This window comes from Argopecten irradians, chromosome 3, assembly GCF_041381155.1.
Source record: "Argopecten irradians isolate NY chromosome 3, Ai_NY, whole genome shotgun sequence".
NCBI lineage: Eukaryota > Metazoa > Mollusca > Bivalvia > Pectinida > Pectinidae > Argopecten > Argopecten irradians.
The window spans coordinates 43,180,392-43,195,915 of record NC_091136.1 but is presented as its reverse complement, the minus strand read 5'-3'; the positions used below and the strand labels follow the sequence as shown (position 1 = coordinate 43,195,915).

At 34.2% G+C, this 15,524-nt stretch overlaps 1 protein-coding gene and 1 long non-coding RNA gene across 16 annotated transcripts in view; one reads left to right on the top strand and one right to left on the bottom strand.

Annotated features, from left to right (window-relative positions):
- Positions 1-480: 480 nt before the first annotated feature.
- Positions 481-15,524, bottom strand: part of LOC138318683 (inversin-like) — a 69,036-nt gene continuing 53,992 nt past the window's right edge. For 6 of the 15 annotated variants that reach the window (XM_069261281.1, XM_069261283.1, XM_069261294.1 and 3 more), the window contains 9 exons: positions 11,715-14,232; positions 11,435-11,455; positions 10,366-10,439; positions 9,430-9,513; positions 8,338-8,564; positions 7,831-7,970; positions 7,265-7,462; positions 6,225-6,278; positions 481-3,293 (listed from right to left, as the gene is read on the bottom strand). In XM_069261281.1, coding sequence (XP_069117382.1) covers positions 3,106-3,293; positions 6,225-6,278; positions 7,265-7,462; positions 7,831-7,970; positions 8,338-8,564; positions 9,430-9,513; positions 10,366-10,439; positions 11,435-11,455; positions 11,715-14,232 — 3,504 coding nt within the window. In that variant the 3' untranslated portion in view covers positions 481-3,105. Of the gene's footprint in view, positions 3,294-5,024; positions 5,037-6,224; positions 6,279-6,350; positions 6,614-7,264; positions 7,463-7,830; positions 7,971-8,337; positions 8,565-9,429; positions 9,514-10,365; positions 10,440-11,434; positions 11,456-11,714; positions 14,233-15,524 lie in introns of those variants that run through there. The other 9 variants (XM_069261284.1, XM_069261288.1, XM_069261285.1 and 6 more) reach the window with 9 other exon arrangements.
- LOC138318685 (uncharacterized) overlaps positions 3,217-15,524 on the top strand; it is a 57,715-nt gene continuing 45,407 nt past the window's right edge. Inside the window, exons 1-2 of the long non-coding RNA XR_011207906.1 lie at positions 3,217-3,313; positions 4,970-5,085. This is a non-coding gene — a long non-coding RNA (uncharacterized lncRNA). The remainder of the gene's footprint in view (positions 3,314-4,969; positions 5,086-15,524) is intronic.

Genomic DNA, 15,524 nt, shown 5'->3' with positions numbered 1-15,524 from the left:
CGAGCTTTGAGAATTCATATTTCCCAAATAGTTCTATAAAGCTCATGCCCATTTAAATGCACGAATAACAGAAGAATCCTTGATCTCATATGTGTTGGCAATAAGGAAGACGCGAAATATTGTATCCACGAAAACCAAGTGGTTTGTAGTTACTGAGTGATTACCAAAGTTACAACATTAACCTATTTGTAATCTGTAGTAATAATCACTACACACGCCTAGTGGTGTAGTAGTCCTGCTCTCAGTATATTGAGGTTACGTCCTTATTCCTCACGTATTTTCAGGAGTCTTAGTGTATGGTTTTACTGCTATTTTTACCGACACTTTAAATAGGTCGAGGTTTGTTACCATGTTTCTTTGATGACGTGTAACGTTTGTACCTCAAAGACCATGGTTTTGAAAAGGTCGTTAACAAAAATGAATTAAATTAATCAGTGATGGACAGTGCGCTGTGTTCCCAAATAAAACAAAATACAAGAATAACCGAGAATCTTTTATTTGTACTAACACAGTATTACGTGTACTGTCTACCGCTGTATTTATATCAGTATTATGCATATAGAAGTGAGGATATCACAGATATTGGACATTATTATAAGCATATCACATATGTTCTGATCACAGAAGTAAAACACTTCTTCACTAAATCATCATTATCATAAATTAAATATATTTCTTCCATAGGTCTGTTTCTATAAGTTAGAAGCATTAATCTTATAAAATATACATTGATTGTCACAGATTGTCATCGTATCAAACACCTGTAAGAAAGAATTGTACATTCGAGCTGTGCCCCCTTACATAATTTCAAATTTAAATAAAGTCATAGCTTGATCTAACTAATTATTATATTGATTATATTTTAATTTGGATATGGAGATTTATATCTAGAGCATCTCTATGTACTGCCGCAAATATCATAGGTAACGAAAAACAATAATAAATGCAGTTTGCATTCATAGGTACTGAATGCATAATGAAATAAGAAATATCATATAAGTGAATATTAGTATAATTCTGTGTCTAGTAGCAGGTATTGACTTCAAATGCACACAATAACAAAGACTATATATAATAGCACTAGTGTGTCTTGTAGATGGAAACTTTAAATGAAAACAACGTCACAAGTCTTGGCCAACTACGTCATCTGAAGCGAAATTTCTGTCGTAATTTACAATAGATATCTACTATGCTTTGTACGTAATCGAGAAATGAATTAAAGATAATTTTGAATACGTTGAAAACTCCGGATGACAGTAAATATGTGTATCAATTGAAGAAATTAAAAGTTGAATGCACATTGAAAAGGATAATATATTACTCATTCAGAATCATTTGAATAGAAAAAAATTGCGATATTCTAAGATAAATGTATAAGAATGGTTCTCAATGTCACACATTGACTAACAAATAGAAGTAAAATCACCATTCATAACCATTAAAATCACCATTCATAACCATTAAAATCACCATTCATAACCATTAATATATCATCGATGCTATGAAGTCCTATATATTCTCAAAGTGTTATGAAGTCAAAGTTATTCATTTTGTTTCGTCACAGTTAGGGTTGAGAACTACTGTGGTATATAAATCATACTATAATTGTAGTTAACGCAACGATGATTTGATTGATATTTCATTATTTATGCAAAACCATTGGCAATTTCTCCATCACATTGAAGAAGATATTAAATGGATGTTGACAATATGAATATGCTATCGTACCTAGCTCACGATTTTACACATCAGACGTGAACAAATTGAGATGCATGGATTCCTAACATGGACATAATGTAATGTAATACACAATGTCAAAAGTATGCAGATTTATATTAAATAAAGATTCCTAACAAAGATTCCTAAAACTGTATGTAACAGAATTTTGATTACGGTACCGCAAGTGTCGATTCAGACAGAATTGTACTACATTTAACATGTGCATGAGACACTAAAGATAAACGATTGTTAAAACATTTGTGTTACTATGGCACCAAATAAAACCAGGTATACAAATTATAGATTAGATAGCCATGGAAAACTTCCACACAGAAAACATTGCTTTCACTACACATTCAAAAATGAAGGACGATTTATAGAAAAAAAGTAATATAGCATTCATAAATGAAACCAGAAGCATAGCTCATTCACCAATATGTTTGATTTCAGTAAACACACAAGTCTTGCGAGTTGATATATAATTTTCTTTAATTGATAGAGATATCTGATCGGTGCAATGAAACCTTGCAATTGGTTTACCTGAATGTGAACTAAGTCTTTGCTTCACAACGCAAAATCACCGAAAACTCAATTTGTCTTGAATGAACCTATCAAAATATGTTTCCAATATGTAAACAAAACAATCTTATTAGAACTTACGGCCTTCAAGCTTGAAATATTAGCATCATTTACTGTACGTTGTATCTATTACGTAAATAAATAATATTTTAAATTCAATAACAACTTTTTATCACAGGCTAAATGAAGGACTCAGGTTATGTTTGTCTCGCAGACCTGTAAAACATGTTAAAATATTATATGAAAATATTAATAATGAAAATTGCAATAACTTAATCACAGTCGCTTCTAAAAAATAACAGATACACAGAAATTGTGGCATCTAGTTTGACACATACTTAAAAGTGAACATTTACTCATATAACAGGTTCTATAAATATAAGATAGTTATGATAAATATCATCAAACATGGTCCCATCAACTCAAGAATATATTACTAATTTGAAAATAATAGTAATCAATATTGTCTAATATTTGTTTCGAAAGCATGAATTACAAATAACAGTACAAGTTGAAACAATCACCGATTGTAGGAGTGTGCAGTCTTTAAATATTGTTCGTCAATCAAAATGGAGGAAATGAAGTCAATAGGTCCTATCCCACATTTTTATATTAAAGCCAAATATGAAGATATTTGAATTGTGTCAATCTATCTAAGATCGCTTCTGGATGATGAACATGTCCTTTAATTATTTTGGCGTTTCATTCGTGTCCTGCATCTGGTATCGCACATTTTCCATTTCGGCTTGTTTCATTTAGTCAGTTCACAACATCCATAATTCAATAGAAGTCTAACTACGCGATAGGTCATGAAGACACTGGACCTAACAAACGTTCGTCATCCATAGTTACATTTCCACTACTACGTGCCGCTATTGAATAAGCCTTCTTCATTCTTTGTTCTTCTTTTAATGCTTCAGAGTACACTTCCGGTTCAACGAACACAAGTCCCGCCCGAGGCCTCAAAGAACCATCAAACTTCGGCGTCCAGTTGGCTGAAATAAATTAGGACAACGTAAGTATACGTTATTCTTTTCAATTCATCTGACATATTTTGCTTTGTAAAGTAAAGGTTAAAACACAAATGATGCAAGATAATGTTAACCATTCAGAGATTAATTCTGTTTAGGCCTTCCCGAAGGCAATAATACCCACTTGTTACATTAATAAAATAATCATAATGTGTCCCACATATCAATGCATCATGTAACTTGTACTAAAATACGAGCTAATCCTAATCCTCCATCGTGACAAAGAACTGTGGTGGAAAATACTATTACACTTATTTGTCCCGTCACCAAAACCTTGAACAGTAGCTAGACTATTCTATATCAACCTGTGAGAGATGTGTGTGTTCACAGTTTAACAGTGGTTTATATCTATTATGGTGTTAGCAACAGAATGAGGTTAGATCAAAGGGACGTAAATCATTATAAGTAAACTAATAATGAAAATTAAAGACATTCTGTAATAAACAATCAAATCAACAGGAACAATTACATTCAAACAAATGACAAATGCATTGTATTTGATAATGGTATGATAATGGAGTGAGGTTGTCTCCCTTATTTTATAGACATCATTTGATAAATATTTAAAGGGAGGCAACCTCTTTAGTTTGTGAGAAGCTCGCCATGCAATGCGTCTACATCAAAAATCCACAATATGAATAAAACGACACCGAACAATATTCATGAAAGGCAAATCGAACACTTATAATCTTTAAACCGAGCAAGCAATTATTCAGTAAAACATGTATATCATCAATAATATATAAAACTTATCCATGAAAATTTCAAAGCATTTATCATACATAAATGTATGTAAAGCATTAACAATTATGCCATGATTATTTTATAAATTAAAATATCATTGCAAAAATTAAGCAATCATCTGATTAATATAATATTTACGTGCAGATAGCAAAATTCATTAACTTCATTTCAAACCGTAAACAATTTAATATAATCATCTCTAAGTATTATCAATTATCCAAGGAATGTTTTAGCTTTATAACAAACATCATGCAGTTGTATGATCTTACAATGAATAATGCAATCATGCTAACCGCACGTAACGTTGATATAGCATTCAACTTATGTAACTCATAAGTAACATCATGTTAATATTATATAATTTACTTTTGCTGAAAATAAAGCATTAAGTATATATAATGTTAATATCTGCTCTAATGTCACATTCAAATAAAGCATGCACAACACTATTGTCGAGTCATACAAGGGGAACATGCCATATTTAGTTATCATTAATGGGTATACTTAGGGAAAGGGTATTGTTTGTACACAATATGGAGATGAAGCGTTGTGATATGAAAAGATTAAACATATAAAACAGACTAAATACGGCAATGTTTTTGTTTCCTATAAGCCCCACCACTGGTTGTTTATGAAACTTTTTTTCCTTTGGACACATCCTAGCGCATTATTCTAAAGTTGGAAAACACATTTCAGAAAGTAATAATTCCACCAAGTTAACAATCGTATATAAAAAAAGAAAAAAACCTTTCCCTTTACAGTATATATTAAGAAGCTGAGTTTTACCTAAATGCAATGGACCATCTTTAGCAATATTAGTTTATAAGTGACCTCGCTGGGGAGTTATCAGTAGAAAAATGTTAACAAAAGGGGATAACTCTATTATTTTGTTACAGTTAGTTGACTACACATGCAGCATATCACCGATACGGGGTTGGCAACGCTACATACCTTCACTATGATCTACAAAGACAAAGAGGATATAGAGGATCAGTAGTGGTATACAGTCAAGGTAGGACGCCAGTTTATATATATATATAGTTACTGGATATACTACTGGACATAGGCATCTGGAAACTACAGCAGCTGAAAGCACTTAATATCAAAGAAAATTAAGACTTCAATGTTAAAGATGCAGTTAACTTTCATGAATATGGAAAACACTGGCCGAAAAATCCGGTTCAACGAAAGAGTAATTGTACAAAGGAAGAACACATGATGAAAACGATCCGTTTTTCTTAGTTTGTTGATTAATGAGCACATATTGATATGTGTTAAGGCAATAAATATGAATTACTCTAACGAGATATAATTTTGATTACTGTTTTGATACAACAGCAGTGAAAGCAAGATATAACTTTGAAAAACTTGTAAATTCGAAAATTCGGTTTAGCAAAAGCTCATTTTTATGTATACACATTATAAAGCAATGATGTCAGTATAAACTACTTGCTAGATAGTGTTCAATAACCATGCGAGAGCAAATAAATAAATGATTTGGATTTTGTATCCACCAAAGCATTCACACTTATCAAAGTTTGAGTAATATTCAGGGTGAATTGCGTTTAGTCTCGATCTGTAGATCAATAGAAGGGCAAATCTAGTAATAGGTTGGTTTCGTCTGCACAACCAACAATCACCTACAGTTAAAGACATGTATATTCACAGATGAACAAAAATGAAAGGTTGTGGAATCTTTAAAATTTCAAAGAGTTTGGGAGCGAATGGAGATATTATCTTCACGCGACATTTCTTGGTAAGTTTAGAATAGTCCCATGTCTAATTTACTTGAAATTCAGATTAATTACAAAAAAGTCTTCTGATTTTGTAAAGTTCCTTAAATTTTGAAATGTACAAGTTGCTGGATATGCAGACAGTAAATAGTTGGCTTTTTTGTAATATAGAGTTATCTGTTTATGTGAACAGTAGTGATTGCTAAATCTAGTTTGAACGAGAAAATTACGTAGATTTTTTTAATCCTTACAAACGTAGCAATCAATACGTTCTCACAATGGAAGATTTTACTCTTACATTACAAAAACTGAAATTCGAAGGCAGTTAACTACGATTAAAGAAGAAGGCATTATAAGAGGAGAGAGAAAAAGACTAGCGCCAAAGTAAATCATGCTGATTGGCGTCCCTCCAGTCTACCTTGCTCCAGCAAGCCTTTGCGTACGACACCTGTTTTACTCTTCACTTTGTTCCCTGTTGACGCAAGCGTGCAAAATATATACAACGTGATACATGCATACATAAGTGTCGTGATATCAGAACACATAATATAGGCCTCCTTGTAACTTTTATGTCTTAAATGTGTTCATCGGGGTAAATATTTTACCATTTTTATTAACAAATCTGAAAAATATTCATTTTAAGAAAAGTCATTTGGGGTATCCAGACATTTTTAAATGTTGGTTTTAATGACCTTCAAGTACTTTCAATACGTGGTCACTCGCCCAGAAAACAAGAATATATAATAAAAGCGAACAAAAATATGAAAACAGTCCAGATAATATATTTACACTTCTTTTCCAATGTGTCTAAAACATGTAAGAGCATGCAACTTGATATATGTATTTGAACATTGACGTATACATCAATAATAATGCATATATATTATAACTTAACTTATAGCCATTCACCAAATATCACTTTTGTATTCTTCAGATACAAAATTATATTATCCATCCATAAAATGGAAAATGAAAATGGTAACATGTTACCAAATAAGAATAAGAAATATCTGAAGAATACAACTAAACTTTGCATTGGACAGTCTGTTTCAAAGAATGTTCGGTTACAGTTTTTCCATATGAAGTTTTTCTTGTAAGGACAATAAAATGACAACAAGGACTTGTTACTTCAGTTGGTTGTTGACAAAACTTTGCACCAACTTAATTCGTTTATTAGACTTTTAAAGTATGTGTATAATGCCATGTAAATATGGCAAAATTCATTAAATTTCCATTGACATCAGTGAAACTAAATAACCGGTTCAAATTTTATATACTACTACATTCTATAAATATAGCTCTTTTTCGCTTCTTAGTAGTGTATAAACGGTATGTTACAAACTATTAAGCATATCAGGACAATAATTTCTTGAAAATACCAAGCACGAAAAACATAATTCTTGAAACAGACATGTCCAAAATATCATGCTGTTAATAAGCTTCTACACGCATGCGTACCGAATGGATAATCTGGATCTTTCTTTACCCTCCTCATGCCGTACTCCGTCATTTGGACCGTGATCTCCCGATCCATACCGTACTGGGCCTGTGACATACCGCCACTTGTCATTGTTATTTGGGATTTCGGGCGTGGCGTCGATGTATACGCGATCCGTGGGGTAGACGACTTGAACGAGTGAGTTTTGCTACTCTTGACTGAAAAATTAAAACATGGCATTATAGGCGAATAACAATGATGTAGGAATATGATTGCATCCCTATAACAAAACTTGTAAGTATAACTCTATTTCATGAAGGTTATCCTTGTCACATTTGAATATTCTCATTAATGATTTTTCATGGTCACATCACCACACATGTAGCATTAACAGCATCCTTGTCATATCATGATTTTTCAAATACAACATTCATTGCCAATAAACTAACCATGAAGGATTACTGGTCACATCGTCGCATTTATAATGAAAAATGGTATCAATATCACCCCGCCCCATCCAAAAACGACAACTGTAATTCTATACTCTCAATCAAGGAATAAAGAAAGACAGTGAGAATGAACTTACTATCTGAGTAATCCTGATTTGGTCCATAGACCTTCAGAAGTTTTCTCCTCAATTCCTCGTTCTTTTTCTTATGCCACTCTTTGTATTTCTCCCTTCTTTCCTTCTCTAGACTTTCTGCCTGGGACTGGGCTTCATCACTCCTACAAGACATAAAATATACTATATGTACGATTTAACACAGAGAAAGGGATATACCCCTTATAAAGAGCACCTGCTTCATAAGACTACTTTAAGGGTTCCAAATGATCAATTTCAAAGTGAATATCCTTGTGTATTATGACCAGTTGGATATAAAGAACATTTTTCCATTATCCCTTGGGTGGTTTTTAAAGAAAGTTTTACTGTAAATGATCTTTAATTGCCGCTTTGTTAGAATGTGATTTTACAACTCCAGATTTGTACCGCTAATGAATCCAATATCAATGAATAAAAGTTGTAGAAATGAAATAAAAAAATAAAATTTCATTTCCTCTAGTATCATACCAGTAATTGTTCAATATAACATACATAGATTCCTGGATGAGCCACTGGCGTTCCTTCTTGGAAGAATTGCCCGATTTGAGGCGTTCCGTGACGTCTCTACGTAAATCGTTTTGCAGTTGATCATTCACTTTCTTTGCTTCGTTGAGACTATCTGAAGTCTTGCTATGTACAGATTTCAAAGACTCGTCTGTTTTTTTGGCAGCCTCTTTCATTCTGTCTTCCATTGCTTCTCGCTCAGCCATTTCAAATTCCTAAATAATTCGAATTGATCTCACTAAATAGACTCATAGACTCATTGATTAAGCGTAATCCTTACAAAATGGATAGATTGCTCTGAAATGCATGAGGTATATATTAAGCATTCAAATCATAATTTACGAAAATACTTTTACAGTCGGCCATTAAACTCAATTTCAGCGTTCTATTCCATGGCATACAAAACAGCATTTGTTAAGAAAACAGTTCATTGTGAAAATTACAGCGTTTTATACAATGGTGAGAAATCACGAAGAGTTATGCATTAAGTGTAAATTGTAAGTTAGTTGGTTAGGATTGCATGCACGTGACAAAGACATCCTTCAATGTGACAAATACAATTGGTATATTAAGCATTATAAAACCTATCTTTATTACACTACAAAGGTGTAATATTAATTTTGATTTCGATTACGCAAACACACAAAACGTCATCATGTCAAAATACAAGCTTTCCGAAGCTTTATTTAGTATTTAACATATTCGAAATGAAAAACGAGTAGGTCGAAAATACATGGGATATTTAGCATCATTAAAGATAGCTTCGCCATACGACTTTTTCATAAATTGTGCAAATGTGCACTTAAAACCAAATGCGCCGATAAAAACACTCTTTTTTTGTTTTGTTTTATACAGCACACACAAAGGAAAGGTGGGTATTTTTTTTAATACAGTTAGGTTCCCTACATACATCAATGTAATTAGAAATCCCTTTAAAGGACAAAATTATGAAGAGTATTTCTTTGAAATCAATTAAATATACAGGATTGCGCACATAACAGTCGTACGTGTATACATTCGGGTAACAACGGGGCTAAGGTAGTTTGTATGAAAAAAAATCGCCCTTCCATAATAATTTACCTCTTTAAACCTTAAATCAGCATATCTGTTGTCCACACTACGTTTGGCAGAGCTTGCCGACTTCGCCGATCTAGACGGCTGAGTCTTGATTGCGAAAAAATACAAAGTTCAGCGTAAATGATAGCAGTCACCTCCACAGTAATTTGGCACATGCTTTTACATATTGAATATAAAATTTGACAATGTATAAATTCCGCATGTTAATTTTGTGCTTATTACTTAGTGTTTGATATACATGTATGATATATAATCATATATGAGTATTGATTATTGATAGCATGATGGATCCAGAAGTTTCGAAATTTAAGAAAGGTGAATATCACAGACCGTCTTTATTTTATTTGGTTTGTCCGTTTTGTCACCCCCCCAGTTCAACCCACAACAGTCGATATCATTTAAACAAGTTCTGTTCCCCTTCTCCTAAGGATGTTTGTGGCCAAATTTGGTCACAATCCATGCAGAACTGTAGGACAAGTAGCGATTTATAGGATTTACCTCTATTTCCCCTATTGGGCCCCGCCCCTCCTGCCCCCGGGGGGCCAACAGTCGATATCATTTAAAAACGTGTCAAGTTTAATAGGAACCCACATAAGATTATAACCTGCGATCCACAGATGTGTTTGTGGTAATATATCAAGACATAGAGACCACTCGGTCACCGCGATCTTCCCCTTCTTACAGATAAACACAGATAAAATGACGACGATCTTTGGAGTTTTACATACGTACTCCATTAAAAGGCAGAATTGAAACTGGATCCATCATTGATACTAGTGAATTGTCGATATTATATTACCATAAGCATAATATCAACAGATGCAACATACCGTCTGTGATATTAATGTCATTTTTTCTTTAAACTATAATCAAATATTATTATATGTGAACGTAGGTGCAACCTACACAATGCAACACGCTATAAACAGAGTTACCTACCCTTGCGGTATTGGTTGCCGATCGAAGTCCTGTCCTATCATCTTCGTAGAAATGTGAAACAAACTGTAGCTGATCTGTTAACGAAGTCAAAACAAAATTTCTTCACATTACAGGGAGGTTAATAGAAGGTTTACATGTTAATTATAGAATATGTAGAGGTGACAGTAGGTAGATATTGAAATAAGCAAAGGCCCAGGTAAATATAAATGGTTTACCCAGGTGTTAAATGCAACAACATCTATGTGTACTTACTGTTTTCTAAGTGGGTGGTCAGTCTCAATGATATTCAATATATACATTTGCATAGTTGATATAACTGTTAAAATTACTCTTTGTAAATATACACAACATCATTACAATATTAAAAGCTAGAATCGAATATAATGTGCATGCACATGCAGAAAGATCTAAAGCCAAAAGCTGATTAAGCAAAAGTGTAAATGAATCTGAGAGATGAGCAGATATAAATACAAGTTTATTTGTATATATATTAAAAGTCAGAATTAATAGGTAATGTATATATCATAACAATATTATAATTGCATTGTGAACACACACACGCCAATTCAGTGAACGGTAGAAATGTTTATGTTAAATCATACTGGGAAAGTTTATTCCTGCATATATTTATTGCAACTTTCTGTTTTTGGGTCAAAAACACCGCAAGTGCAAAATGGAAAAACTCAATGTGTGCATTTAGATTACTGATTATCATAGAAATATATGTACTTTTCATATATATAGTCAATATAGTATTGTGGGCGTACGATTGATTTCCAATTTCAGGTGAATTTCAGGTGAATTTCAGGTCAAGATTTTTTCAGGTCAAATTGACCTACAGATATATAGCCTGTATAATCGTTTTTCTTATGGGTATATTATGCAATAAAACTTGTATTTTCAAGCAAGAAATTAATCTACAATGATTCTACTTCATCCAAATAAAAGTCAAATCAAGGAATCTACTTGTAATGCATTGATAGAGTGACACTGTAATTTGGATAGGTAAAAGGACGACATGAGGTCAAAGTTAGCACTCCCAAATCATACTACACTCTGATATAAATACCCTCTCTATCCTCAAAGTTATCTGAAACAGACAGTTTCGGTTAGGATTCCTGTGTACACAAGGTCTTCTCTGCCCAAGACTTTCAGCACAAGAGAAAAGTTTGAGCATAATACCAAGGCAGTAGTGATAGCTGTAAATATAGACATGCAACTCACCTTCCAAAATCATTTTACATAAGATTTCTATGTAGTGTTTAAAAATATGTCCTCGGTAAGATCGTGCATGCTGAAAGAGAATTCCAGTTATACTGTACCTATTAGATAACCTATACATGACTTACCTCGGAGGTAGCCTTCCCAGTCCTCAAGCACCTGCGAGTCGAGAGTACTGTCTGCATCATGCGGGGCGTTGTTTCTATAGACATCCATCAGCTTACTGAACAAGACCACGTCATGCATAGGTCCGGTGTAAATCTGGGCACGCTTGAGCTGATGAAGTTGACGAACCATACGTCGCTCACTTTGGTACCGACGCACACTTTCCTGTATAGAATTGACGCACCGTCCACCGCCTCGACGAGTACGTAAGATTGAGTGTTCAAGATCATTAATTTCGTCTGCACGATCCATCTCTACAAGTCGTCCGTTCAATTGACTATCACGTTCGCGTGCTAACTTCTTTTTGTCTCTGATTTGTTTGTGAACACTGACAGGTTTAGAAAGCCTATCAGGATCATACACACCGGTTACTTGGCGATTTCTTAGTTTCCTTGTCCTATTTTGTAATCTATTTTGTGCACGTTGTCTTCGAGATTTGGGTGGAGCGTCAACATTGTCTTTCTCATCAATTTCATCACCTGAAGAAAGGTCTGGTGAGTCACTTCTCTCAAATGTTCTTTGACGTGAGGGTTTCCTGGAATCTGCTAATAATCCCTGACTAATTCTTCCATCAGTTGGAACCTTAGAAGGTGATTGTAAGACACGCTGTCTACTTTGTGGTTTCTCTTCACGGTTAGTCTCCGATTCTGCCCGTGATGAACTTCTTCTTGCGGCCGCTTCTTTCAGAGCCTCTGCTTCAGATTCTGGTGAATCTTTAGGAACCTCAAATTCTCCTTCGGATTCGTCTCTTGAAGCAGTCCTGATGCGAGATTTAGGCTGACGAGCAGGAGAAGATTCTCTGCTTACCACCTGGTCACCTGATAACTCAGTCTGACTTCCACTCTGTTTGGTGTGCTGTTTCTTTGTCTGAATTCCAGTATCAATTGTCTGTGGCTTTTCTTTCTCTTGTTTACGATCTGTTTGAATTCCAACCTCTTCCTTTTGAACTTCTGAAACCTCTTTCTTCCTCTTACCTGCTGCTAAACCTACTCCAGCTGCACCTGCTGCTGGTGGATGTGTATGGTCTTCTGCGTCAGTTCCAGATTTTTTCCCTTGTTGTGGTGTCGCTACTCTCTGTCCTTTCTTATTAGCTATTTCTTTTTTCTTCTTTTCCTCTTCTTTAAGTTTCTCAGCAGCTTCTTTTTTCTTCCTTTCTTCTTCTGCTTTTCTCTTTTTCTCTTCTTCCTTTGATTTTTCTGCTGCTTCTTTCTTTTTTCTTTCGTCTTCTTTTAACTTTTCTGCTGCTTCCTTCTTTTTTCTTTCGTCTTCCTTTATTTTTTCAGCAGCCTCCTTCTTTTTTCTTTCGTCTTCTTTTATTTTTTCTGCGTCTTTCTTCTTCTTGTCTTCTTTTAACTTTTCTGATTCTTTCTTCTTTTTTTGTTCCTCGGTTTCCTTTTTCTTTTTATCCTCTTCAGCTTGTAATGCCGCTGCAGCTAATGCAGCAGTGTCTTTCTTTCCAGCTCCCTCAACTTCCTCTTCTTCTTCCTCCTCTTCCTCAACTGTATCTGTTCTTCTCTTCTTACGGTGAACACGACCTCCTGCTGTTTGGCCAGTCTTCCCCTTTTGTTGATCAGTGTTTTCTTTACCTTCCTCTTTTTTACCCTCCTCCTCTGAAGTCTCTTGTTCAGAATCTGCTTCTACACCACTGTCTCCACGACTGTCTTTTTTGCCTGCCTCTTTGCCGTCTCTTCGTTTTACTTTCACGGCAGTTGCAGCTGCTGCAGCCGCAGCAATGCGTGCAGCTTCGTCGTCTTGTTCAGAAGACTTTCTGCTCTTTTTACCTTCTTCCTCTTTGTTATCGCCGGTAGTTTCTTGCTCTTCGTCGTCCTCTGTCTCAGGTTTAACCTCCTTCTCTCCTTTTCCCTTTCTTTTAGCACCAACGCCACCTTTACCAAGTGGAACAGTTTTATCCTTATCTACAGTGTCCTTCTCATCCTCTTCTGACTGACTTTCCTTTTTCTGTTTGTCTGAATCCTTTTCCTCCTCTGCTTTGCCTTTTGTTTTCTTCTTGTCAGTTGTTTCTTTCTCTTTGCCCTTTTTATCTTTGGCTTTTATACCTACACCAGCAGCTACTAACGGTTTCACTCCTGGGTCCTTTGCATCATCTTCTTCTTCTTCCCCCCCTTCTGATTTCTGTTCGTCTTTTCCCTTTTTCTCTGATTCTTTGTCTTTCTTTTCAGCTTCCTTGTCTTTACCGCCCTTATCTTTATCACCTTTTCCTTTTTTACCTTTAGAGGGTGATGCAACAGGCGTTAAAATCACATCTTCCTTTTTATCACTTTCAGCTTGTTCCTCCTTTTCTCGCTCTTCTGGTGTACTTTCAAGCGTGAGTACACTACGACGAGATTTAGCAGACTTCGACTCCCGTTTCCCAGATTTGTCCAAGTCTGAGGATGAGTTCCCACCTTTGCCTTTGATATAATCGGCTGTCTCCTGATTTCCCTTAACTACTGCAGCGTCATAGGGGGTATAGGTCTTGTCCTGCAAGATACAAAGGTAAATATGATTAATAATAGCCTAATAACATGGTACGATTGATGTATAGCTTGATATCTTTATATTTTCTAATAATAGAAACCTGGGATAGCAGAGGGAGACCAGCTATTCAAATTACATTGAACCAAGGGATGGAATGTTTATTTTAAATTGAAATGCCCTATATTTACTGTATAGCATGATTTTTAGCAGGTTTTTAAAAAAAATAATTTTTTGTTGCTTTTGAACCACGAATATTAAAACAATAAACTTGGTTTATACATCACAGTAATCGATGCCTCACAGACAAACAACGAATTTATTACTCATGAAATAAGTTAAAAGCTTCAGCACCCACGAACATTTGATTTTATATAGTAAGTGTTTATTTTTATTCTTATAAATAATTTAGTAACTATTAATAAACATGTATTTATGTTAAAATAATAAGGGCATTATTCTGTTTGAGAAAACAGATATGCGTCATTCATGACAGCTACATCAGCTAGTCTATGTACACAAAAGTTTATATTCAAAGAAATAATTATAACACTATCCTTATGGAAAGGAATTTGATACAAGATAAACAGGGAGACAGCTTACCGAACAAATCACACGAAACCTTGGCCCAGAATTAGCTGTCATTTCTACACTTAAATTCATTGATTTTCTAATGTAGAGATTTATCAGATAAGGAACAGACCCAATATATGTATATGTATTGATCGAAATCTGTAGGGGGTTATTTCACAGGTAAAATAAAACCAATAGACAAATTAGTCTTTTCACAACTGCTATTACTACACTGATTGTTTTAAAATGTGTGTGTACAGAAAATATGATAGAATAACATCATACAATTCGCATTAAGTCATTTTGACAAATGTGAAAATAAGTTACTTGAATAAAACAAATGGTAAAGTTAACATTAATTGTTTTTTCTTAAAGAAGTAACTTAAGATTAAACAACCGAGTTAACAATGTCACAAAAAACCAAATCATTTATACTATAGCGAAAATCTCGTAAATCATCCCTGTTAACAGAGTCATTATTGATTGGTATCTAATTAAGCATGAACATATAGCATGACTTGATGAATACTCGTTCTGACATGTGCTTTTCTGAGTGGGGTGATACACTTGGGAAATATACATCAGAACATTTATATTCTCCCTAACATATACATTTATAGTTATATGAATTATTATATCAACATTTGGGTCTTTATATTTGATAGACATCACAACACACCACATACTTTAGACAAATCATTCCAAAACAATAACACCACAGATAT